We start from the raw sequence: 26,753 nt of genomic DNA, 5'->3' as shown, positions 1-26,753 counted from the left end.
GTCTGTACCCAACTAGACTTTGGGTACACAAAAAGAAAAGAAAAACTTTTTCCTATTGTTGATAAATTACTACAAAAAAACCCCAAAAGACAAAACAAAACAAAAAAGACACAGATCTGGGCAATGGACAGAATATTGGATCTTGGTGACTGATATAATGGAGGAAACTCAAAGTGAAATCTAATTTGCTTGTTCACACATTTGTATCTGTCTGACCTCCTTATCAGCTAAAAGCTGGAAGCTGGCAGTGAAAGGACAACTATAAGTGAGTAGCTTAAATATTTCGGTCATTCTGGATTTAAATCATTCTGCATAAAGATGATACAGTAGTTTAATCATTGAGCCAGCTTGCATATTCCAATGAGATTTTTTAAATGAAACTTACATAAACCACATTTTAAATTGCTTTTGAATGAAGTGGTAATAGTAAATATATGTTTCTTTTAAGACATTGGATTATTCTGGCATTAGAGGAGACAGACAAGAATTTTATACCACCACCTGGACAGGAATGCAATATAAGGGGGTGTGTGTGTAGGGGGTGTGGGTTAGTATGGGGAGGGTACAAAAGGAATCACAGGAACCCTTGTCCTCCCCTCCCATAACATGACGATCAAACTTACCAGAGGTACAGAAGCATAGCAGCATTAAAAATGGAAAAACTTGTGTTTAGTTAATAATACGTGACAAGACATGCAAACGGAAAGCAGAGGGTGACAAACACGGCCGAGTGAGAAGCTTAAAAAGGGTGTCGATTAGAGGAAAGTGTTCCTGGAGAACGATGTGCCTTATCCCACCTTCTATTTTACAGCCACACAGGAATCTACAAGAGCAGCAGGAAAGAGAGCTTGCATCACACCACCCTTTGGTACCGCACATGCATTCTGCCAATGGCTATGTGGAGAAGACAATTCACCTTAGCAGTCCTTCTGCCTCTTCCGGGTTTGGTACTTTGTGGAGGTGGGATAATGGCTATGGAGTCATGTGGTGAGGACTGGACAGAGCTTTCCAAGTCCTGCTTTACGCCATTCGGGACAGGCAGTCCTTTGGGAGGGCTTCCCACAAAAGGGTTCGGGGAGGATTTGATATGGAAGCCGTTCTGTTCTCTTTCAGATACCTCATTGTGAGTTCTCACTGCTGGCTGGGTTTGAGTACTTGATAAGGGCCATGGGCCTGCCTGAGCTTCCTGTTTGCCAGTCCGGTTAGAGATCTGGTCAAATTGCTGACCAAAGTAATCAACATCCCCATTCAGGGGCCCATTACTCAGAGGGGTAGACGAGCTACTCAAATTCTCTTTCTTCTGATCTGGAGATTTGAGAGAATCAGACGAAGAGGGTGTCGATTGGTCTGGCTGTGCAAAAGGATCATCACGGAAAGGATCAGGATTAGGGGTGGGAAAGAAGTTGAGATTGGCAGAAAAGGCATTTTCAGGCAAGAAAGATGCCTGAGGCTTTGGTCGAGGAAGAGAGCAGGAGGTGATGCCATTTGTTAAGAACAGATTTTCTTGTAAAGAATTCTGATTGGTGTCGATTTCAGAGTTTAGATCCACTAACAGGATATCTTTGCTTTCCTATCACATTTGGAAAGAAAAAAAAAAAAGAAAGGGTTAGTCCATGTTGTGACTTCAAATGAGAAAGCTACATACTGATGACCAGGATTACAAAAATTTCCATTATATTTCAGTCTTACTGGTTGACCCTTACCTCCTCCCATCACGTCCCTGAGTTTATAGAATAGGTCCTCCTTGCACCTCTCAGGCCCTTTTAATTAGGTTTCCACTTCATTCACCCTTCATTCAGTGAAAACTTGGGTTTGTTTTACACGTCTCCCCTCACCCTTTCAGACTGACTGAGCTCATAATCATTGTTTCAATTTATGCCTTTGAAAGTCTTAAAGGGAACTGATTGTATATCATTCCAAGTGACTAAGTATAATTGAACTTGAAGGAAATGACCTTAGACACCTAAACCCACTTCAAAACTGTTGTACACTCCTATTATACCCCTAGAGTCACCTACCATCACCTTTCTCAATAAGTGAATCCACTGGCTAACATACTCATATTTTATAGTTTTGGCTGTGATAAAGTTTAATATATTTCCCTATAATTGGGTTTTCTTCTGGGAGGGGGTCAAAAAAGGTTGTCCCCTCCCATCACAGCCTGCTAGGTATGCCTCTTTAAATACCTGAGAATCTTTTTGAAGGTGCTGCCAAGTTGGATCTCTCATTCTCATCATCTGAGTCTCTTTTTTGGACATAACTTTTTGTCTACATCCTTCTCAGAACATGATACTCAAAATACTGATGTAATCTAATAATTATATCTTTTGTCATAATACAGCTTAGCAATGCTTGTGTTGTGACAGTAATCTCATCTCTTTTTGTTCAGTCGCTAAGTTGCGTCCGACTCTTAGGGACCCCATGGACTGCAGCCACCAGGCTTCCTTGTCCTTCACTATCTCTTGGAGTTTGTTCAAACTCGTGTCCATTTCTGTCAATAATACCATTAAGTAATCTCATCTACTCAATGGATAAATTCAACCAATTTTAAAGTCATCTTTAATTTATGTATAAGGTGGAGACATGGGTTTAAGAGTTAATTTGAAAGACACACCAAATTCTATTCCTTCTCTATCATTTTTCAGATATGTTAATTATTTGAGTTCTCAATTGTCAGATAAGATATTCTTCTCAACATAAAAGCAGCAAATTTGATAAATCTGACATGTCTTTATTCAGGTCAATGACACAACTAATTAAGAGTCACCCTAGGATACAGCTGTCATACTGATAGACCTTCCTTCTGATTGACTGATCACTTAAATACTTAACTATGCTAGCCATAGAAGAAAATAAACAATAAAAATTGCCCAACTGAAATGGAAGCTAATTTTCTATCATTAGCCTGGGCAGATTATTAAATATTTTGGTCATTGGGACAATGATCAAGACATCCTCAAGGGAATATAAAATTCTCAAACCAGCAAATAAAAAGGGAGATTGAATAGGCTTTCTTAGCTTTAAGAGAAAAGAATAAATTTTTAAAAATTTTAGGTCCAATTGGTATTTATCTTTTGGCTTCCTTTACTGTTAGGGATAAAGATACAATTTGTTAAAAGCCATATTTTCTCCTGATAACCAGAAGAACTTGTCAGAAGAGACAGCTTGTGATTAAAAAAAAAAAAAAAAAACACACACAAAAAAAACCTTAAAAAAAATCAAAGAAATTGATTGGAAGATCTCAATGTAGGGATCTTTAACAATCAAAAGGTAGGACAAAATGTATTACAAAAGCTTGTGATTTCAATATTTATTCATTTATTATGAGCCACCTCTGGATTAGAACAGTTGGGTGTTCACAGCTGGTAGAGTTCTCCTTCAAATACTTCAGAAGAAGTTCTGAGGACACGAAACAGGAGCCACAATGTTAGACTTCTGAATAGTCACCCTATAAGTAAAATGTATAAGGCTCTCCTCAGGTTGCGTTTGTTGTTAATTCAAAATTAAAAACCCACTTCATAGACTACAACTGAAAAATGTAAGACTCCTCATCTACCTCCTCCGTCAGCATTTATTTACTTCTGCACTGGACTGTAAGCTGTAAACACTTCATCCACTGGGCTGTCATGTGGGCACCTGAGAGACAAGAACTGGTGACATGAACATGAAATATAGTCCCCGCTCTTAAGAGGCTCCTGAGAAAGGGCAAGCAGGCAACCAAGAAGGTGTCTACACAGACAAGGTTTTAAATATTGAGTTCAGTAGACTAGCTTTTCTTCAGGTAATTCATCTTGCCTACCAAACCCTGGGACTCCCTGCTTAAAGCCTTTGGGGACTTCTTGCTGCTCCCCTATATCAAAATAAACTTCATTAACCAGACTTTCAAAATGACCCACATGGGTCACTTGCTTTTAGCCTAACTACTACTTTCTACTCTCCTACATACTTCAAAGACCTAACTCAAGTTCAGATTCTCTACAAAGCTTTTCCCCACTGATCCCTCTACTTCAGCTTCACTTGTGCCCATCCATTGCATCTTATATATACACGACACTGTGTTTTGTGCCCTGATCCCACCCCCATATCAGATTTGATGGGGGAACCACATCTTATGCCTTTTTTCTTAATAAACAGGCTTTCAAATGGTGAAGTTTTTAAAGTTAAAGGTCATTTTGTTTGTTCTTTTTTTCCCTTTTTCTTTCCTTCTTCTTTTGAGATACAGCACGGAAAAATATTGTTCAAGCGATTTTGTGATAAAAACTATGCTGTAAGGCATGTCACTTAGTTTGCAGCATGAGTTTTACTTGAAATGCAAAAAAACTATTCTTATAAATGTTGGAGGGAGGCACAGATGGGTTAAGAAACTGCTCATAAAGTCTAGGTAATTTAGATTTCTGCCTCTCTTCATCTCTTTCAGAGCAACTGCTGTGAGATTTCAAAATTTTTAAACAGGTTGGTTTTATCGAGTAGAAATAAATCTATTTCATGACTTATGAATATGGAGTCATATGTAGAAACACACTGGCAAAGTCTAATGAGCACATAATTAGCACCATTAACATTCTTTTACAGATATCATCACTTTCATGTTATTTATCATTTAAATTTACTGTTAGTTTAACTAAAACTTGCATTTTATTTCTACAAGCCAAAAATTCCTAGAAAGCACAAAGTCTAATATAAACGAGACTTAAGATTACTCTTGTTTTTCTTCATTTCATTTTTTAGAACTTTCTAGAAGTCTACAGAAGCTCATTAAACATTCAGTGCTTCCCTGGCTATCTCATCTCATTGGAATTTTACATACATTGAGTGTTTTGACCTCTTCCGGTATACTAGTTGTTTGAATGTTGTTGGAAAGAAGGTTGTTCAGGTGTCAATTTACTTTGGGAAGGGAGCTTCTCAAGGAGGGGCAAAGTTGCCTAGCAACCAAACACCCTCAGAGCAAGGGTGGACCTTTCAGGATTATCTAATCTGGTATTTCAAAAAGTTTATCTTTACAATAGTAACAAACATTACAAAGAACGAAAGGTTTCACAGACAAATGAGTCAGGACTTCCTACTTGAAAGAATATTAAATGAGCTTCTCCACTGCAGGTTTTGTAGGGTTGCTAAAATGCTATGTTATGCATTTTGATTCTCATAAAGGTGGGGGTAGAGATGAATATCTGCAGCCCCTGCTCCTTCCCATCTCACTGGGCCTAGGTATTTGTGTGAAGTTTCGTAAGCATGCCATTCTCTACAGTACTCCACCAAGCAAGACATTCACCACTTCTCAATCCGCTGTTGCTCTAGTTCCTATGACCTTTTTGATCCCAGAGGTTTGCTTGACAGTTCTACAGGAGGTTCCCAGATAAACATTCTTCCCATCATTCTAGACCGACACCTTTTTTCTTGAGTTATGTCTAGGTGCTTTCTCATAATTTATGTTCAAGTCCAGAAACTCACTTACTCAGAGGCATTATCTGAACCTCTAAACTAAATAAAATCCTTGTAAGTAACATCAACTATTAGGCTTTGTGATTATTTTAACATTGATCTCCCTGATAGACATTAAACTCCATGATGTCACTGAATTATGAATCTCATTTCTGTGCCCTGCAAACAGCTGATACTCAAGAAATTGTTAAATAAACAAAAAAGTTTTAAGAAGCATTCAAAATTACAAGTAATTTCACTTGAAGCCTGTTTTGGAAGGTCTGAGACTTAGGCTTAAGCATTGAAACTGAACCTCTGCTTGGGTAGATGAGAGGTTTATTAATCACCATTTCCTTGTTTTTAAAGGAAAATATCACTCCATTCTCAGAGTTGTTACAGATCAACAATAAGAAGATTCGATATACTATAATATCCTGTAAAGAATGAGCATTTTTTTAAACAAAGACAAGCTTTGGTTAAACATAACTGAGCCTCTTAACTGTTTGGTCTCACTTTATACCACGCTTATGCTGCCAAATTACAACAAAAGAATTAGAAAACAAGAAGAGGCCAGGAGTCTATACAATCAGTCATCTAACAAACATATTTCCTTCAAGTTGGCTTACATCAAGGATTAATATTCAGCTCCTCCTTCTGATCCTAAGTAATACCAAGATGGACTACATTGCCTGACCTATTGCTCAGATTTAACTTCTAAGCAATATTAATGTATCTGTTGTAGTGCTGATAGGCTCCTATGGTGACTTAAGATACAAATTTGTTCTAGTAGCCATTTACACTTTATGCAGAAAAATCAATAGTCACCTTCCAAGTTTCAATGAAACCCTCAAGATTTCTGGTGAATTGCCAATTTGAGTTATAGATGCCATTTCTATTACATTGCAAATTTAAAAACAGACACTTACTGTTGGACTACTTAGGTCAGGAGGTGTAGACATGTCCCCAAACAAATCCATCTGGTCAACACCCTTAAAAAAGTATTTTGATTAGATTCAGATGTGTCTATTAAAAATGATTATTTTGTATATTGTTGTAATTGTTTCCTAAGCTAAAGTTTAGGAAAATAGTTGTCACAATTGGATTTTCACTTATCCAATATAGATTTGATATTAGGTTAGTTAGGTCAGGTAGTGTAGACAGGTCCCCAGACAAATCCACCTGATGTATACTTTTAAAAAAGTATTTGGATTAGATTCAGAAGTTTTTTACTAAAAAGATTACTTTGTATACTGACATAAATGTTATACTGATGGTTAAAGAGTTGTCACAATTGGATCTTCATACAGATTCCATACATATTCGGTATTAGCAACATCTTTAGGAAGTAAAACCTGTGTTCAGGTAAGTAAGAATCATAAAAATTCACATACATACCAATTTCAGTTTGCAAGGTGGGTCATCAAGATTCATTAGGGCATCACTCCCATTCTGAAAAGATGGCAAATATTAAAGAGTCAGTTGGCGAGTTTTCTCTATGCAATTTAATTTCCTAGTGTATTAACTTATTAGCAGTTAAGATTTTGGTGCTAATCATTCAACTGTACATCTTCTAAGATGAGGGGTCATGAACACACAGTAATAAGCCAGGAGGGAAGTCTGCTTGGGTAGATGGCAAACAGGGCTTATATATATGACACATGCAATTCACAAGAACAAAAGATGCTCTTTTACCTCTACTGTTTTGTTGGCTTCTTCCATCTAAAAAGAGAGACACAAATTCAATGATCTTAATAAATTATCGGTAAAGTGAGTTCAAAGTGAAAGGGACAGTTGCTCAGTCATGTCCGACTCTTTGCGACCCCGTGGACTATACAGTCCATGGAATTCTCCAGATCAGAATACTGGAGTGGGTAGTCTGTCCCTTCTCCAAGGGATCTTCCCATCCCAAGGATCGAACCCAGGTCTCCCACATTGCAGGCGGATTCTTTACCAGCTGAGCCAAAAGGGAAGCCCAAGAATACTGCAGTGAGTACCCTATCCCTTCTCCAGCGGATCTTCCAGACTCAGGAATCGAACATGGGTCTCCTGCACTGCAGGTGGATTCTTTATCAACTGAGCTATCAGGGAAGCCCAAAGGGAGTTCAAAAGGAGAATAAATATACCTATGGGTTCACAGGCATAAGGCATAAGAGAGTCTTGCATTTGATTTCTACCCTACATTCCCCACCCCTCCTCATATCAATACTGGATTTAAATAGAGCTATTAGACTTGGTACTCATGTACAGTCCTTGGAATCAATGTGAAACTTATAAGGATAAAAGACAAGAGTCAGGGACTGGAAATTAGAAAGGCCTAACTATAACACCCATCCATTGCCCTTTGGAAAGAAGAGAAATACATTTCCTTACATTCTACACGTTGAAGAGCCACATAGAAGCCAACTTTCCAGAGAGGACATATGTTCACATAATGTTAGACACAGTCTTGAATATTGTATCAAGTTTAATAAGGCCTGTATGGGACAGTACTTGCCTTTTTCTTTTCTTCTTCCTTTTTCTTTGTATTATAGATAACTTGGAAAAGGTCTTTCAGATCAATGACTAACGGCTCAGCCTGAAGCGAGACAAAGCATCTTTATCAGCATTTTAATCTATTTTCTTCCCTTTGTTCCCCATCACTTCTGATTAGTATTAGTTTTTTCCTTTCTCTTAAAGCTCCTTCCTACCCTCCTCTGGTCTGTCGGAGATCTCCACCACTCTCACCCCTATTCCCAGAAACATAAAGTATACAGATAAAACAAGAAGTATTAATATAATCTTCCAAGTGCCTTCAAACTTTCTGGGAATAATTCACTATTGTTCTAAAATCAGCAATGACCTTATGACAAATTCTATTCTGACAGCCCTTGTGCCACACATTACATGGGTATCAATGACATTTAAAGAAGATCCCTTAGACCAATTAAAGAGAGTCATCCTCTGAAGCATTGTTAGGTCCTCCTATATCTGTTTCCAGCAAGTTCTCTAGTTGAGAGACAGACACCCTTTTGCTTAAGTCCCCCTCCAGGCATATCTTGAGGATCAGAACTTACTTGTTGCCCTGTTTTTATGGCAAAAAACTGGTGTTGGCCTTCTCCTCCACACACATAACCAAATGCTCGGTTGTCTGTCACATCGCGGGCAATGAAAGAAATCTTATTTACTGGATGTTCATGTTCTATAACCTTAAAAAGGAACATCAAAAATGATGTATTGAGAAAACTACAATCTATTTTCAAGCAAGCATAACTAAGTATCAGATACCTAGACATATATGAAAAGGCTAAAACATCTCAATATTTTTCCCTCCTGGTTGAAGGCCATATTTATCCTTGCTAGGAAGGGTTCAAAATGGGAAACAAATAACAACCAAACAAAAAAAGGAAACTAACAACAAAGAGTAGAAAACAGAAATAGAAAGAATGATCCTTCTTATACTTCCATACTTGAGTCTCTCTGTCCCAAAGACATGATACCAAATCGCAAGGAAGAACTGAGGATTAGAAGACCAAGATTTTCTAAAGCAAAGATGGGGCATATAACCTCTAAAGCACTCCAAGTAGGTCTACTTTCCAAGTTCAGTTCAGTTCAGTCGCTCAGCTGTGTCCGACTCTTTGCGATCCCATGGACTGCAGCACGCAAGGCTTCCCTGTCCATCACCAACTGCCAGAGGCTACTCAAACTCATGTCCATTGAGTCAGTGATGCCATCCAACAATCTTATCCTCTGTCCTCCCCTTTTCCTCCCACCTTCAATCTTTCCCAGCATCAGGGTCTTTTCCAATGAGTCAGTTCTTCCCATCAGGGGGCCAAAGTATTGGAGTTTCAGCTTCAGCATTAGTCTTTCCAATGAGTATTCAGGACCGATTTCCTTTAGGATGGACTGCTTTGATCTCCTTGCAGTTCAAGGGACTCTCAAGAGTCTTCTCCAACACCACAGTTCAAAAGCATCAATTCTTTGGTGCTCAGCTTTCTTTATAGGCCAACTCTCACATCCATACATGACTACTGGAAAAACCATAGCTTTGACTAGACAGACCTTTGTTGTCAAAGTAATGTCTCTGCTTTTTAATATGCTGTCTAGGTTGGTCATAACTTTCCTTCCAAGGAGCAAGTGTCTTTTAATTTTATGGCTGCAGTCACCATCTGCAGTGATTTTGGAGCCCCCCAAAATAAAGTCTGACACTGTTTCCACTGTTTCCTCATCTATTTGCCATGAAGTGATGGGGCCAGATGCCATGATCTTAGTTTTCTGAATATTAAGTTTTAAGCCAACTTTTTCACTCTTCTCTTTAACGTTCATCAAGAAGCTCTTTAGTAATTCACTTTCTGCCATAAACGTTGGGTCATTTGCTTATCTGAGGTTATTGATATTTCTCCCAGAATTCTTGATTCCAGCTTGTGCTTCTTCCAGTCCAGCGTTTCTCATGATGTACTCTGCATAGAAGTTAAAAAAGCAGGGTGACAATATACAGCCTTGATGGACTCCTTTCCTGATTTGGAACCAGTCTGTTGTTCCATGTCCAGTTCTAACTGTTGCTTCTTGACCTGAATACAGATTTCTCAGGAGGCAGGTCAGGTGGTCTGGTATTCCCATCTCTTTCAGAATTTTCCACAGTTTGTTGTGATCCACACAGTCAGAGGCTTTGGCATAGTTAATAAAGCACAAATAGATGTTTTTCTGGAACTCTCTTGCTTTTTCAATGATCCAGTGGATGTTGGCAATTTGATCTCTGGTTCCTCTGCCTTTTCTAAATCCAGCTTGAACATCAGGAAGTTCACAGTTCATGTACTGTTGAAGCCTAGCTTGGAGAATTTTGAGCATTACTTTGCTAGCAGTGAGATGAGTGCAGTTGTGCACTAGTTTGAGCATTCTTTGGCACTGGCTTTCTTTGAGATTGGAATGAAAACTGACCTTCTCCAGTCCCATAGCCACTGCTGAATTTTCCAAATTTGCTGGCATATTGAGTGCAGCACTTTCACAGCATCATCTTTCAGGATTTGAAATAGCTCAACTGGAATTCCATAACCTCCACTAGCTTTGTTCACAGTGATGCTTCCTAAATCCCACTTGACTTTGCATTCCAGCATGTCTGGCTCTAGGTGAGTGATCACACCATCATGGTTATCTGGGTCATGAAGATCTTTTTTGTATAGTTCTTCTGTGTATTTTTGCCACCTCTTAATAGCTTCTGCTTCTGACTTTACCAACTCAGACTTAAGTGAACGGCATATCTAAGCTAGAGGAATGTTCACAAGGATCCTTTGACAATGGCTCAGACAGGTCAGAGAACCACCATAAGTATTATTGGGGCAATTACCCCTGGGACATTCTGGAAGTCACCAAATTCTGTCACCAAGTACTTACTAACCTCACTTAGATGTTCATGTCATCATCCACGAGTGTCATATAAAGGAGGCTTATTGATTTAGTACTGCCTTCCCCTCAGTTCCCTACTCTCCTTTCTCTTGATCCTTTCAAGTAGACAGTAGGCCTCAACTCTTGAGTGATATTTTTAGCTGCCCAGAATGTGTCTTCGCTTTTATTTCTCAGTAACTAAGGCCACTGAAAGTTTGTATTGGGCATATTAGGAGGTTTGGGAATAAGAGAATGCTTGTGAGGGAAACCTGTCACTATTCTCTGGCAGGCTTATGAAAACAAGAGTCAAAAGATCAGGGACAGTAGAGACAGCAGTGCATGAAGGTAGCAGGGTGGCTAAGCTGTACCAGGATTCCAGGGCCCTAAGTCTGACCAATGGATTTTTGCATATTAAATAATGAGAATCTCTAGGAAGGGTTGAATAGCAATGGGAGATCTCCGCACAGTATCCTGATACAATAAACTATTGTGTAGCAATGAAAACCCGTTTTAAATAGATGAATCTGATGTTATATAGAGTAGAGGGAAGAAAAAAAAAATCCCAGAACACTTGAAGTATGATAGTTTTTTGATAAAACTCAAACAAACCAAAATTAACAAAGACTATTCATGTGATAGAATAACAGTAACCACAGAAAATGAGCAAGGTTACACCCATGGGGTGAGAAGGAAGGGGAGAGGGAAAAAGAAAGGAAGATGTTTTGTTCACCAAGTTCACCCATGACCAATATATTAAAATAGACCCATACACAGATCTATGACAGAATCACAAACAAGGGGTAAGGATTAATCTCTTAGTCCACAAAAATACCTGACTGATACTGGTATCTATGGTATACCAGTGTTGAGGTTAGACTTATTGACTTGAGGTTCACATCTGTTACAGGAAATAAATTTCAAAGTAAAGTATCATGACTCCTCACCTCCTATCCTGTCTGTTTTTTGCCTGTTACTCCTGGAAAAGTGCAGCAATATGTACTTTTTTTTTTTTTTTTTCCTACAGAATTTTGAAAAGGGAAAATGGCAGCTGAAATTTATGCCACAAATTATTTGTCAGACTCAGATGGTCAGAAAGGTGCCAGCGAAAGTGAATTCTTACCCCAGTTTTCTCATCAATGATTTTTATTCCAGAAAGAGAAATATTGACCCAGATCCTCTGCTTGTGTTGTCCCTGAGACCGAGCAGCTGCCGCCATTCCCTGATGAGATTGAAAGAACAAGAAAAATTCTAGTTAAAAGCACCTTATGATGCCTCTGATTCTAAAATTTTAAAAGACAATCAGCTTTGTTTTCAGCTTGGTTTACCATCTATGAAAGGATTAAGCATCCTTTATAAGAGACAGCAGGATTAAATGGAAGACAGCGAGCCAGGAGATCACTAGTTAGCTATGTGAACTTGGGCAAGTCCTTCTAATTCCCTTGGCCACTGAAGAGTCACTGGCAAAGACAAGAAGATTGAACCAGAAGATCTTCAAATGTCTTCAAAGATGTTTCTTCTAGGCCGTGTCTTATTTAATGAGTATTACTTCCTTAATGAGGTACATAGTGTGGCAGTATTAGAATTTAAAAATTTAAAAAAACCTAAAGGACTAACACTAAATAGCATTAGTTTCAAAGAAGAGTCCTGAATTTTACCCGTATACCTCCAGGCTCTGAAATTTGGTCTGCTCAAAGGAAAAGGCATCTCGGGTCCTTCTGTACATGACTGCATGCTAAGTTGCTTTAGTCGTGTCCAGCTCTTTGCTACCCCATGGACTGTAGCCCACCAGGCTCCTCTGTCCATGGGGATTCTCTAGGCAAGAATAATGCAGTGGGTTGCCACGCCCTCCTCCAGGGAATCTTCCCAATCCAGGGATCAAACCCCAGTCTTCTGCATTGGCAAGCAGGTTCTTTATCACTGAGCTACCAGGAAAGCCATAAATAAATACAAATTTCTAATATCACTCCCTCTGTTGGACATCTGCCTAACATAGCAACAAATTATGCTTTCCTCTGTTACCTTTAGTTTCATCATAGAATCTTGGCTCATTTTATCCCCTCTTGCATCTGGCACATCATCAATGCCAATTAGCTTGGCCTTGTATTTCACACCATCACCTTTGAATCTTGCCAAAAGATATTCATCTGTCTTTTCAGTGCCTGAGAAAAGAAAAAGTTAGAGGATCAAGTTCATACATGTGCCGAAATATCAGCCCCAGGTATGACCAAAAATGCTGTAGAATCTAAAAATCTGAGTTACATAAATCTTGATTATACTACAATTGATCAATGCAACATTTTACTGTTATCCTTATTTCCTCTGAGTTAAAAAAAATCACACTTTGTAAAACTGTGTATGGCACTGGGGTGGAGAAAAAATAAACTCTTAATGATGCAGAATGGGCTGAATTATGGGAAACTTATGGGAATATGTGAGATAGGATTGGGGGATATTCTGGGATATTCTTCATCATAGTTGTAAAAATATTTTTAAAATTTTCGAACTGTCAATAAAGCAGAACAGAACTGTGGGTAAAATCCCTTGAAAACCATTGAGATGATTATTTCATCAATATAACTTCTTTTGCTTCTCTTCTTATTACCATTTCTAGAGCATGGATGTGAAAGGCAAAGAAATCATGGCATATTCTCAAACTATGAATGATTAAGGATGCCGACACTTTCTAGTGGTCCTTTTGTGACAAAAGAAGAGGGTCTTATAAAATAAAGACCTTGACTTTTATAAAACAGCTACTTCAGTAAAGCAAAATCATACATAGGTTACTGAAAGATAACCATTTAATACTTCATAGGTGTACTTCCCAACTGAATAATATCTATGAAAGTTTCCCAGCAGGATCCAAGTTGAGGCAATTACTGGGCTCATATATATATTCATCTTATCATAGAGGAATTGAACCAATCTCCTCTGCCAAAGTCTTACTTTCATATTTAGGAGAACTTGAGACTTGGCTGAGATTGAATCAAGCCAAGGGCCAAATCTTACTTTCCCTTGAACGTCATCCTTCTTCACTGGTAACCACCACTAGGTCCCCTCATAGGGCTCAAGAAGATTCCTTCATACCTTTCTTCTTTTCCTTCTTGGATGGTGCCTTTGGTGCAGCCTGTTGGTCAGGCTGACCATTAGTTGCACTCGTTTCTACTTCGTTAGACATGGCAAGAAGGCAGACGGCCAGCTCCAGCACCAGGAGACTCTTAGTGGCAGCAGGCGATCCCTGATGGAGTCGTCTCAAACAAACATAGCCTGCTACAGACGCCTGTGGGCAGAGTTTAGAGGCACAATGAGATCACAACACAGCGAACCCAGACTTTATGTCCTAATAGGCCCACAACCAGTACTGCTGAGTGTAGTTCTTCAGACTCATTTTGTTCTTCTCTGTTAAACTGAACTCTGACAGCACGGGAGTGGGTAGGACTGTTTCCTTTGTAGTTGCCAAAATGGAAAGAAGGTATTTACCTTCTTTAAGTAATTTTATGTAATTAAGTAATTATGCAATTACTTCTTTAAGTAATTTTCTTTAAGTAATTATTATGGCAGAAAGTGAAGAGGAACTCAAAAGCCTCTTGATGAAAGTGAAAGTGGAGAGTGAAAAAGTTGGCTTAAAGCTCAACATTCGGAAAACAAAGATCATGGCATCTGGTCCCATCACTTCATGGGAAATAGATGGGGAAACAGTGGAAACAGTGTCAGACTTTATTTTTCTGGGCTCCAAAATCACTACAGATGGTGACTGCAGCCATGAAATTAAAAGAGGCTTACTCCTTGGAAGGAAAGTTATGACCAACCTAGATAGCAGATTCAAAAGCAGAGACATTACTTTGCCAACAAAGGTTCGTCTAGTCAAGTATGGTTTTTCCTGTGGTCATGTATGGATGTGAGAGTTGCACTGTGAAGAAGGCTGAGCGCCAAAGATTTGATGCTTTTGAACTGTGGTGTTGGAGAAGACTCTTGAGAGTCCCTTGGACTGCAAGGAGATCCAACCAGTCCATTCTGAAGGAGATCAGCCCTGGGAGTTCTTTGGAAGGAATGATGCTAAAGCTGAAACTCCAGTACTTTGGCCACCTCATGTGAAGAGTTGACTCATTGGAAAAGACCCTGATGCTGGGAGGGATTGGGGGCAGGAGGAGAAGGGGACGACAGAGGATGAGATGGCTGGATGGCATCACTGACTCGATGGATGTGAGTCTGAGTGAACTCTGGGAGTTGGTGATGGACAGGGAGGCCTGGCGTGCTGCGATTCATGGGGTCACAAAGAGTCAGACACGACTGAGCGACTGAACTGAACTGTGACTATAGGTACGACTCTTATGTACAAAATAAACAAGCTACAAGGATATATTGTATAGATGGGAAACACAGCCAATATTTTATAATAACTATAAACAGTAAAATCTTTAAAAATTGTGAATCACTATGCTGTACATCTTAAACATATAATGCTGTAAATCAACTACATCTCAATAAAATAAAAACTGTTATTATCTGGCTAAGAAATTCGTATTGGAACTTTGGATAAAAAGCTAGTATTAAAGATAGGGATCAAAATATGTCACATGTAGGGGCTTCCCTGGTGGTCCAGTGGTTAAGATTCTGGGCTCCCACTGCAGAGGGCACAGGTTCAATATTTGGTCAGGGAACTAGATCCCACATGCCACAGCTAAGAGCTTACATGCTGCAGCATGCCACAACAAAGATGCTGTATGCCACAAATGAGAACCAGCACAGCCAAATAAATAAAAATTACAGCATTTTTTAAATGTCGAAAAAATGTTCTCACTGAGTGAACACAGTTTGTGCTATTATTTAGCATTATTATCCTTTAAACAGCTTCCCAGGTGGCACAGTGGTAAAGAATCAACCTACTAATGCAGGAGACACGAGGGACGTGGGTTTGATCCTTGGGTGGGGAAGATCCCCTGGAATGGTAACCCACTCCAGTATTCTTGCCTGGAAAATTCCATGGACAGAGGAACCTAGCAGGCTACAGTCCATTGGGTTGCAAAGAGTCAGACACAACTCAGCACACAAAACAGTTTAGTTCTCCATAAAGCTCCCCCATGTATCACAGCTGCTGCTGCTGCTAAGTCGCTTCAGTCGTGTCCGACTCTGTGCGACCCCATAGATGGCAGCCCACCAGGCTCCGCCATCCCTGGGATTCTCCAGGCAAGAACACTGGAGTGGGTTGCCATTTCCTTCTCCAATGCATGAAAGTGAAAAGTCAAAGCAAAGTCGCTCAGTCGTGTCTGACTCTTAGCGACCCCATGGACTGCAGCCTACCAGGCTCCTCTGTCCACGGGAGTTTCCAGGCAAGAGTACTGGAGTGGGTAAAACAAAAAAGAGAAGTCATTGTAAGCACACAGAAGTGAGTTAACATTTTAAAAGGTTCTTTCACCTCTCAGGAGTGAACATTTCTATACTGCACCAGAGAGAGCTAGGGAAGGTTAATTTTCTATGTGAACTGAAGACAAAAGGCAGAGAAAAGCCACTCACAGTGTGTAATCCTGGGAAGAACACTTATGGGTTCGTCCACTAGTCTCACCCCCAAAGCTAGTTTCATTCTTTGCGATTTTAACGGTCTTTTGAAACACATACACACACACATACATAAAATAATTGATTTTGCTCAAAGACACCTGACTGGTAGGTACCTGGGGAGACAGTCTATTTACAGGTAACAACATTAGGGGACCTGAAGTCCCATTTAGCCATGACTTAGCTGGGGGCCAGGTACTATCAGCCCTTTAACTGCATTAACTCCAGAACACTCATGGTAACCCTGTGAGTAGTACGATGCAGTATTATTTCACTTTTCCAGAGGGAAAGCCAAGGCACAGAGGTTTTAAACAACGCAGCTGCTGAGTTAAAACCAAGTCTCCAATCCAGGCTGTCTGGCCCCAAGCCAGAGTTCCTCAAATGCTACACTGAGTCTCATAGGGGAAACCTCATGTTGGCCATAGAGATGTTCTATTATATACTTGTCGTGTCCCTCACCTCCCCGCAAAAAAGATACACTCAAGTCCTGGCCCCTGAACCTTTGTATGTGACCTTATCTAAGTAAAGGTTATTTGTAACTGTCATCAAGTAAAGGCTCTTGAGTTGTGATCATCCTTGATTTGTGAGGGTTCTAAATTCCAAAATCACTGCAGATGGTGACTGCAGCCATGAAATTAAAAGACACTTACTCCTTGGAAGGAAAGTTATGACCAACCTAGATAGCATATTCAAAAGCAGAGACATTACTTTGCCAACAAAGGTCCATCTAGTCAAGGCTATGGTTTTTCCAGTGGTCATGTATGGATGTGAGAGTTGGACTGTGAAGAGGGCTGAGCGCCAAAGAATTGATGCTTTTGAACTGTGGTGCTGGAGAAGACTCTTGAGAGTCCCTTGGACTGCAAGGAGATCTAACCAGTCCATTCTGAAGGAGATCAGCCCTGGGATTTCTTTGGAAGGAATGATGCTAAAGCTGAAACTCCAGTACGTTGGCCACCTCATGAGAAGAGTTGACTCATTGGAAAAGACTCTGATGCTGGGAGGGATTGGGGGCAGGAGGAGAAGGGGACGACAGAGGATGAGATGGCTGGATGGCATCACTGACTCTTTGGATGTGAGTCTGAGTGAACTCTGGGAGTTGGTGATGGACAGGGAGGCCTGGGGTGCTGTGATTCATGGGGTCACAAAGAGTCGGACACAACTGAGCTACTGAACTGAACTGAACTGAACTAAATTCCATAACAAAGGTCATTATAAAAGAAAGGCAAGGGGAGATAAGAAGTACAGAGACACACTGCAGAGGTGATGTGAATACAGGGGTAGATACTGGATTGATGCATCTACAAATCAGGAATGCCAGGATGGCCAATGTCCCCCAGATGCTTAGAGACAGATGTGCAATGAGTACTCTCTCAGCACCTTCAGAAGGAATAAACCCTGATGACGTATTGATTTGGGGCTTCTGGCCTCCAGGACCATGAGAGAATAAATTCAAGTAACCCAGTTTTTGGTAATTTGTTACGGCAGCCCTTGGAAACTAATACAACACCTCTGTTTTTGTGTGTGTCTTGGTTGATTTCGAGTGGTTCCAAGCTTTATTTTCCAGCAATGTGATAAATCTCCTAGTCATATTCCTAGTCTTCTAATTTCAGGAAGCCAATAATAATGCTCTTCTTTCAAATCAAGAGGCTATTTCCCCATGTTAACAACATCAGGCAGTGACACCAAGCTCTGATCTAAGGAGAAACATCAACATCTATCCTCCTGCATCCTCAGCTTCTCCCCTTGGGCCCTTTCCTTTCTTAGTTACTCATCGTATCTTAGAAATAAGGAAAACACTTCCATGTGACCCCGCAGTCCTCCAGTTACCGCTTCATGATTTAAACATCTAAAATTGGTGCTCTCTTCCTCTCGAAGGACTATTCATCTTAATGCTAATCTCAGAAAGTCAGCTCCAACTGCTAATGGCTCTTCTGACCAAATCCAATTACTTTGCTTTCATTCTTTTGAGCGTATCTGACTGCATGCATCACACATCTATACCTTTTTGTGAGCCCCTTTCCCCCCATTTTTTGCTCCCATGACAATCAGGAAGCTCCAGTCCATGGCTTATGTTCATTGAATTAGGATAATCTGAATTTTTTCTTAATGATGGCATTCTTAATTTTAAAGTAAAGCTTTCCCACTTAACCTTGGGGTCCCTCTTGCACTTAGGACAAAGATGAGACGTTGTCATTTCATATCAAATGTTTTACCCCTTGTTGTTTCTGTCGTTCAGTTGCTAAGCCGTGTCTGACTCTTTGCAACCCCATGAACTGCAGTACACCAGGTTCCCCTGTCCTTCACTATCTTCCGGAGTTTGTTCCAATTCATATTCCTGCATATCTTTAATATCCTTTTCTTTCATTCTTATATAGAAACCCCAATATTTCTCATCTCTTTCAGAAATTTTTCCTTTTTGACTCCTTTCCTTTCTGAATTAGCAGAGCTGCCTTCTCTCTCATTTTCCTACCCATTCCTGTTTTTTGCTTGTCCCTGAAGACTTTCACTCCTTCCTGCTCAGTTCTGGCAGGAAAGAACCTGGCATAAGAATCTGTTGCCCCGTCTTTGAAGTCTAATATCATATTTTTCTGTAGGATATTATTGCTGACAAGAAAAGTCTTAGCTCATTAAACATGGCAAATTTTATTCAAAAGTGAGTATTTTAAAGGAATTTGAGAAATGCCACAAAGCATTTTGAGGGGGCTTGGGAGAGGGAATGGTGGTGTGTGGTTTAGTCATAAAAATGATACAAGACATAACAACATTATAACTCAAGACCAGGCATTAAATCTGGTGTCAGCAGACAGCTTTCAAAATGGAAGAGGTCTACAGTGAGTGGTGCTGCCATGGTTTTATGGCAAAAACTTCTTTTGTTAGACACTGAAGTTCAACATTCATAGCATTAGGGTTATTTTAAGGTACTTGGTATTCTTTGACTATATCCTTTCACGGTTTGGGGATGAGCAGTTACAAGGAGCAGGGGAGAAAAAAAAATAGGTATAAAACATTCCTTTAGCATCTTAGCATATTTTTTTGAAGAAAAGCCATGTGTCTGTTGGGTTGTAATAGGCAAAGGCAAGTCTCTATTGCAGGCCATACAATTTAAAAGTTATCTGTGCTCCCTGAAATGATTGGAAGGTAGATTTTGCCCACAGGCTCCAAGACTCAAAGATAAATCTCTTTATAAAGAAACATTAAAGGTTTACCGAAAAATTTTTAGCCAAAGCATACAACCAGTTATGTGTATGCTGCTGCTGCTACTAACTCGCTTCAGTCATGTCCGACTCTGTGCGACCCCATAGTTGGAAGCCCACCAGGCTCCCCCGTCCTTGGGATTCTCCAGGAAAGAACACTGGAGTGGGTTGCCATTTCCTTCTCCAATGCATGAAAGTGAAAAGTGAAAGGGAAGTCACTCAGTCGTGTCCGACTCTTCTTGACCCCATGGACTGCAGCCTACCAGGCTCCTCCATCCATGGGATTTTCCAGGCAAGAGTACTGGAGTGGGGTGTTATGTGTATAAGAGAGCGATAAACACTCACCTTTCTCCACAGCTTTAAAGAGAAAGTCCCTCATCACAGATCTCCCAAATGCCCAAGTTACCATTTGACCTGCGGGAGACAGAGGAAGTCTTGCTTCCAAACTGAGGTCCCTCTGTACGAATAATCAACTTAAATCCAGTGTTTAAAATTCAAATGCATACTCCTTCCAACAATGTTACAGAATTGTCAACTGTGCTCATAAAACCTCTAATAGATTTTATAATGAATTGATTTTTGGGAAGGCTTTGGGCCTGAAAAAGGAAGCTGAGGACGAGAAGAGGCCCTACCATTTTCTGTGACTGCTTTCCCAAATTAGGGTATTGTTTAAAAAAAAAAAAAAGGCATCTATTTTAAAGCTCTAGTAAGGTAAAAAAGATTTTTAACTTTTATTTTTAAAGGAGAACCACTGGGTGTAGTACAACCAGCAAGGATAGTCCTTCTGACTGAGGACCAAAAGTTAATCAGGAAACATACACAAAGGATGCTATCATAAAACATGGATTACTAATAAAGTCCAAAAACATAATCAAAAAGTCACATGGACTGCCCCACTCCCCCCACTCCATCTAAACCTAGCTGGTTTGTTAGTCTAGTTCTTAAGAATGATCTGTTTACTTCTTTAGATGCCCGAGAAGAGAAATAAGACGATACATCTGAAAACAGACGAGAATCTAAAGTTACTATATATTTTGACCCCCTTTTAAGGTCTAATACAGAATATAAAGTTGTAAATGAAAACTATGTTAAGTCAAAAAAATGAGCTTCATTTGAGTGAAGATCTCTAACTTGGATTTTGGACTTCATGCAAACCATGTAGGGACTTCCCCGTTCCACAGCACAAGAATCAGATGATCAGGAGACATTTTGCAACATTTTTTGGTTTCTGAGAAAGTTCTGAGAAATGTATACCAGAAGATTGTGTGAGTCACCTTAAGATGACTATGTCCTTTGCACTAGAAAACAATCTGTTATAGTTTATTTAGCACTTAAAGTGATTCATGCAAATATTTAGAACCTTGCAATACTGAGCGTAGGGACACACTTGTGCAGGGACAAATTTGCCTGGTGCCTCCTTTTTCCTCCTCACCTTTTCCATCAGGAGGAACAGTATTGGCATCAGCAACGATTCTGATGAATGACTACAGGGTTCTAGAGCAACATCATGACACGAGTTTGCCACCTCCCTCCCAGTCTATCTTTTTACCTATTATTCGGAGCAGATAGGAATTTTCCTGGTCAGTCTCAATGCTGGTAAAAGGAATAACTTGAGTTAAAAACTTATTTAAACGTGGCCCCATTCTACAAATGATAGAGGACCTGTTTTTAATGTTAAGGGGAATAGTACAAACCCCAAACCTACCAAGCCCTTCGAACATCTTATGAATACTGAAATAGACTCAGTAACACAAGATCAATCACTAATTAGCTGATGGGCTTTAATTGAACATGATCTGTGTTCCCTTTCTTTTTATATATGCTGCTGTTCTTATCTTTTTTTTTAATTCCACTGATGTTAACCTGTATTTTTCCAGCTGCTTTCAGAGTCATAATCCCATGGACTTTCACATATCAGTTAACTTTCCAGAAAGAGCCACATAAAACAGACACAGGAAAGGGAGTTAAGGAGAATCAAGGACAAAGCAACATCGATGTCTTTGCTAGTGTCCAGCACTTTGGAAGGGTCAGAAGTGTGCTTCCTTGTCCTTTGGAACCTTTTGCTTGTCTCAGCTGAGATCCTGAACTAGGACATGTGAAATATTAACCTCTAGGGCACATCTGGGGGTCCAAGAGGGCAGCAAACAGCCTTCAGCACTATCTTCAAAGTAGCCTTTTGAGAATAAGGGACCTTGCCAGAAATGATGCAGCCAAGTTTCTGACATTTGGTGCAAAACTAGTCTCCCTTAACTGCTTGAATCCCTATGCTTTTAGGAAAACTGATTCTACTTTGCAAAGACCAAGCTGAGTAGACAGTAAGATTTTTGCAGACTATTTAATTGGGGAAATGAGACTATGTTAACACACATTGAAAAGGAGTCCTTAGGAGATTTTCTTGTAAATGCTGACACTGCTGTAGGGGCCTCAGGAACAAAATGTGCCTGAGTTGAGGAGGTATGCACTGGTTAGGCATTTACAGAGAGCACATATCATTGTCTGTAACCCCTGGGAAGGATGCTGCAGAAAGATAGGACTTAGAAAGCTCTGAACTGGAAAACTTCTCCCAGCCTTTGAAACCAAGTCAGACCAGAGTTAAAAGTTCCCCAGACAGTTAATTTGGGAAAGAGGCCAGATAGTGTAGCAGGTCAGAGTTCAGGCTAAGAAGTCTTTCACATTTTCACTACTTTCTAGCTCTATGGTTTGAGTCAATCTATCTAATATTCATTTCTTCACCTGTAAAATGGGAATATAATTTGTAGTGTTGTTATAAGAAATCAGTAATAACTGATGTAGAGACCTCAGTGCCTCGAATACAGAAAGCTCTCAACAAGTGGCAACTATGATTAAATCACATGTAGGTTTCATGGACAGTTCAGTTCAATTACTCAGTCATGTCCAACTCTCTGCAACCCCATGGACTGTAGCAAGCCGTGGACTATGTGTCAGGTATGCAGTCTTGTGTTGTAGTTGACATTGCTTTTCCACATCAAATGCTTAAATGATTTTAGAACAAGTGGGACCAATAAGTAAATCGCTAATAAGTAGAAACACTGTTAAACCACCTCCTGTCCAACTCTGGCTTTGTGACTGTAGAAGGTAGGTTCTGACAGGAATGGGCTTCCCTGGTGGCTTGATGGTAAAGAATTTGCCTGAAATGCAGGAGACCTGGGTTCAATCTCTAGATCGGGAAGATCCCCTGGAGAAGGGAATTGTATCCACTCTGGTATTCTTGCTCGGAGAATCCCATGGGCAGAGGAGCCTGGTGAATTACAGCCCATGGGGTCACAAAAAGTCGGACATGACTGAGCAACTAACACACACACATCTGCCAGGAGTAGAAGTATGGGAATAAAAGCTGCACTAAGCTACCCAGAGAGGCCTGTTCTAATGAATTCCGAGTCAAATCTAGGCCTCCATTATCACCACTGGCAGTGTAAAAGGTCTACCTCACATTCCCCTGGGAAACTTTTAAGAGGACCTCTTAAGATGTCCAAGTCCGTGACACACCCAGATCCCTTAAGTTGGAATCTATATGGAAAGAGATGCAAGCACCAATATATTTTAAAGATTCGCAGATGATTCTAAAACACTGACAAGTTTGAGGGATAAGTCTAACTTCCACAATCCTTTGTTGCCTTAAAGAAATAAACACCAAGTGGGTTAGACTACTGAGCTGCAAGAAACCTAGGGAATAATTTCGTCATACCCTTTCATTATAAGGATTAAGAAACTGAGGGCAAGAAAGAATATATAACTTGTCTAACTGTTAAACAGCTGGTTGTAGATAAGAGTTGGTACCAGGAAAAATCTAGTCCTAAAATGAGACTAGAGTGTCCTATTTTTAGAGTGTATGAGTCTGTTTTTTTAAAAAAAAAAAAAAACAAACAATTTTTAAGAAGTCCATACAAGGCCCATTATATTGAGACTGAACCAAGAACTAATTAATAGATATACCAAAGAACAGGAAGATAAATTAGCAGAATAGCTTGAATCGATGTTTTCTGAACCAAAACAGAAAAAAGAGTTTATGGGGTCTAACAATAGGGTATCACTAGATCCTCTTTTGCTGGGTAGCTGGAGTCCTACCTGGTCAAACTAGCTCACAAATGCTAATTTGGTTGCTTGGAAGAAAGTATTTGGCTAGGCTTGAGACGCAACTCACAGATCAAAGAATTCACATTATTTCAGTACATTCTCTGCTACTCAGTACTTGGCCTTTTAGTTATTTTTTCTAAAGCCTGGTAGGAAGTTTGAGTTCTTCAGTTGGCAACTTCCAATATTCTTGACTCATTATGACCTCTCAATTTTGTACCCACCTCCACCCATTTTGTTTTTAAAATAAGTTTTTATTAGGAGTATTTCCTAACTGAGCCTAAAGAACAGTCATCATAATAAAAGTGTTTAGGAGAATTTAAGACTTTAAAAACAGGCTTGCATGTGTCACTTCAGTCGTGTCTGACTCTTTGTGACCCCGAGGACTGTAGCCCTCCAGGCTCCTCTGTCCACAGGATTCTCCAGGCAAGAATACTGGAGCTGTTGGCTGTGCCCTCCTCCAGGGGATCTTCCCAACCCAGGGGTTGAACCTGAGTCTCTTATGTCTCCTGCATTGGCAGGCTGGTTCTTGACCACTAGTGCCATATGGGAAGCCCCCAAAATAGGCTTAATGTTATTATCTGAATAATAACAGATATGTAATATCTGATATGTTATTATCTGAATGAAGGCCTATTCCCTAGACTGTGCAATGCAACCAATTCACTAAAAATGTCTAAAAATTACTCACAAGGTGAACTGAGGTATTGTAGATGATCAATTTTACAAGTGCAATGACTTATTTTGAAGACTTCACTAGGATTAGAAAAGGTAGAATGTATAGATTCACTGAGTAACTTGTGCAAGCTGGGCACAAGTTAATATGTTTGTGTGAACAAAGACACAGCAAACTGACTCTAGAATCTCTCCTTACACTTAGTCAAACTCTAGGAAAGAAGGTGCTGTTGGAATATCTCTGTGGTCTATGGACCGTGTAGAGTTTTTGTGAATACGTATGCATGATGCTTAGGATTGGATTAATTGACCTTACAGAGCACGCCTGTCTCAACGTTAACACCTCCTTTTACTCATGCCTCAGGAGCTATGTGGGGAAGAGAGGTAATGACTACATCCTTGAGTCAAGTTCATAGATGGTTCATTAAGCACCATCTTGAACCACCTTATTAGCTGCTTCTCTATTAGAGAGATAACGAATCACCTATGGAAGGAGCCATGAGTGATTCTCAATTCTAAGGAAAGGGATTCTCCAGGCAAGAATACTGGAGTGGATTGCCATGCCTTCCTCCAGGGGATCTCCCCGACCCAGGAAGATCTCTTATGTCTCCTACATTGGGAGGTGGGTTCTTTACCACTAGCGCCAGTTAGGAATCCATTGTTCTGGAGGAAAGGAAATTTGAGGGGGTAGGAGGGGCTTGGAAACAAAGGTTACCCTTCTCCATACACCTTGGGCTTTAGGCTCAGAGGTAGCTGGCAACTTAGTAGGTAAATTTGTTTATCAAGGTAAGACATATCTGGAAACGGCCAGTGGATTGAAGTGGTCCAACATGGAGTGGGAACGTGGGGGGAGGTATGGGAAGAAGGGGAGGGAAAACTCCTTATGTCTGAGGAACAGATAAAAAATAAGAAGGCTAGATTCAAACCGGGGCTCAGGACTTTCCTGGTGACACCGTGGATGGGGATCCACTTGCCAATGCAGGGGACACGGGTTTGATCCCTGCTCTGGGAAGATTCCACATACCTCAGGGCAACTAAGTCAGTGTGCTGCAGCTACTGATGCCCATGCGTCCTGGAGCCGCACACCATGGTTACAGAGCCCACATGCTGCAACGCTGCGGGCTTCGTGCCTAGAGCCCATGCTCCACAGCAAGGGAAGCCACCACGATGAGAAGCCTGTGCACCACAATGAAGAGTAGCCCATGCTCGCTACAACCAGAGAAAGCACAGCAATGAAGACCCAGTGCAATGCCCCCTCTCCCCCACCCCACCCCTCAAAAAAGACTGGGCTCCAATGTCAGGGTCCCCAGCTAACCCAGTCAGGAAGACATGCTGGCACTTTGGGCAGGCTTCAGTACCCTGGTTCAGGTGGTGCTAGTGGTAAAGAACCCATCTCCCAGTGCAGGAGACATAAGAGATCTTCCTGGGTCGGAGAGGTCCCCTGGAGGAGGGCATGGCAATCCACTCCAGTATTCTTGCCTGGAGAATCCTGTGGACAGAGGAGCCCGGTGGGCTACAGTCCATAGGGTTATGACTGAATAGACTTTTGAACACACAATACCCTGGCTTGGTACGTATGAGCACGCTGAAAGAGCTGTGTGACTTGAGGGCCTGTGGGGACATGATAGAGCCCTGCAGAGCACTTCTCCCCTGACCCTGGGACAGCCTGGCGGGACCAGAGACAGCAGCCCCTGCCTCAGTCACCAGTGCACTTGCTTCAGGGACAAAAGTCATCACGGTGTCATGGTAGCACAGTAACTCGCCCTAGGTGCTGTTGTAAGGCTGGGGACACGAGCTGTAGTTTTAAAATCTGAATTCAGAAGAACTTTACTTCATATTATTAGATAGTAAAAGATACTATATTTCATTCTGCTTCCCTCCCATCCTAAGGGCAAAGGAAGAGAGTAGAATACTCTCTTTAGAATAGAGAATAAACAATCTATGAAATATTTTTAAGGTTTTTTTTTTTTTTTCTTTAAGGACCAAACTACTAACATGGAAGTATCTGAAATTCTTCTATTGCAGGGCCTCTGGGGAAGTAATTTGAGAAGCATTATGGAGCTCGTACAAAATCACAGAAACATATGATTTTTACTTTGAATTTTGTACCTAAATGCACAGTGGATATTATGTTTGTCCCTTGCAAGAAAATGTAGTCAAAATACTAATAAATCAGAACAAGGGAAAAGGAGTGTCGTACATTTGATTTCTAAGTGTATGTTCTTTGGAAAGAATGATGCTAAAGCTGAAACTCCAGTACTTTGGCCACCTCATGTGAAGAGTTGACTCATTGGAAAAGACTCTGATGCTGGGAGGGATTGGGGGCAGGAGGAAAAGGGGACAACAGAGGATGAGATGGCTGGATGGCATCACCGACTCAATGGACATGAGTTTGAGTGAACTCTGGGAGATGGTGATGGACAGGGAGGCCTGGCGTACTGCAATTCATGGGGTCGCAAAGAG

The 26,753-nt window shown here is 40.5% G+C and overlaps 1 protein-coding gene across 5 annotated transcripts in view; it reads right to left on the bottom strand.

Annotated features, from left to right (window-relative positions):
- The window catches only part of DAB2 (DAB adaptor protein 2), a 60,252-nt gene that overhangs the window by 10,948 nt on the left and 22,551 nt on the right, over window positions 1–26,753 (bottom strand). For 3 of the 5 annotated variants that reach the window (NM_001193246.2, XM_059878690.1, XM_005221592.3), the window contains 9 exons: window positions 13,861–14,053; window positions 12,796–12,935; window positions 11,897–11,995; window positions 8,472–8,603; window positions 7,913–7,993; window positions 7,111–7,137; window positions 6,814–6,867; window positions 6,345–6,407; window positions 917–1,570 (listed from right to left, as the gene is read on the bottom strand). In NM_001193246.2, coding sequence (NP_001180175.1) covers window positions 917–1,570; window positions 6,345–6,407; window positions 6,814–6,867; window positions 7,111–7,137; window positions 7,913–7,993; window positions 8,472–8,603; window positions 11,897–11,995; window positions 12,796–12,935; window positions 13,861–13,951 — 1,341 coding nt within the window. In that variant the 5' untranslated portion in view covers window positions 13,952–14,053. The remainder of the gene's footprint in view (window positions 1–916; window positions 1,571–6,344; window positions 6,408–6,813; window positions 6,868–7,110; window positions 7,138–7,912; window positions 7,994–8,471; window positions 8,604–11,896; window positions 11,996–12,795; window positions 12,936–13,860; window positions 14,054–26,753) is intronic. The other 2 variants (XM_015459082.3, XM_010816799.3) reach the window with 2 other exon arrangements.

The sequence above is a fragment of the Bos taurus genome, chromosome 20, assembly GCF_002263795.3.
Source record: "Bos taurus isolate L1 Dominette 01449 registration number 42190680 breed Hereford chromosome 20, ARS-UCD2.0, whole genome shotgun sequence".
NCBI lineage: Eukaryota > Metazoa > Chordata > Mammalia > Artiodactyla > Bovidae > Bos > Bos taurus.
This window is presented reverse-complemented; position numbering and strand designations above follow the sequence as displayed.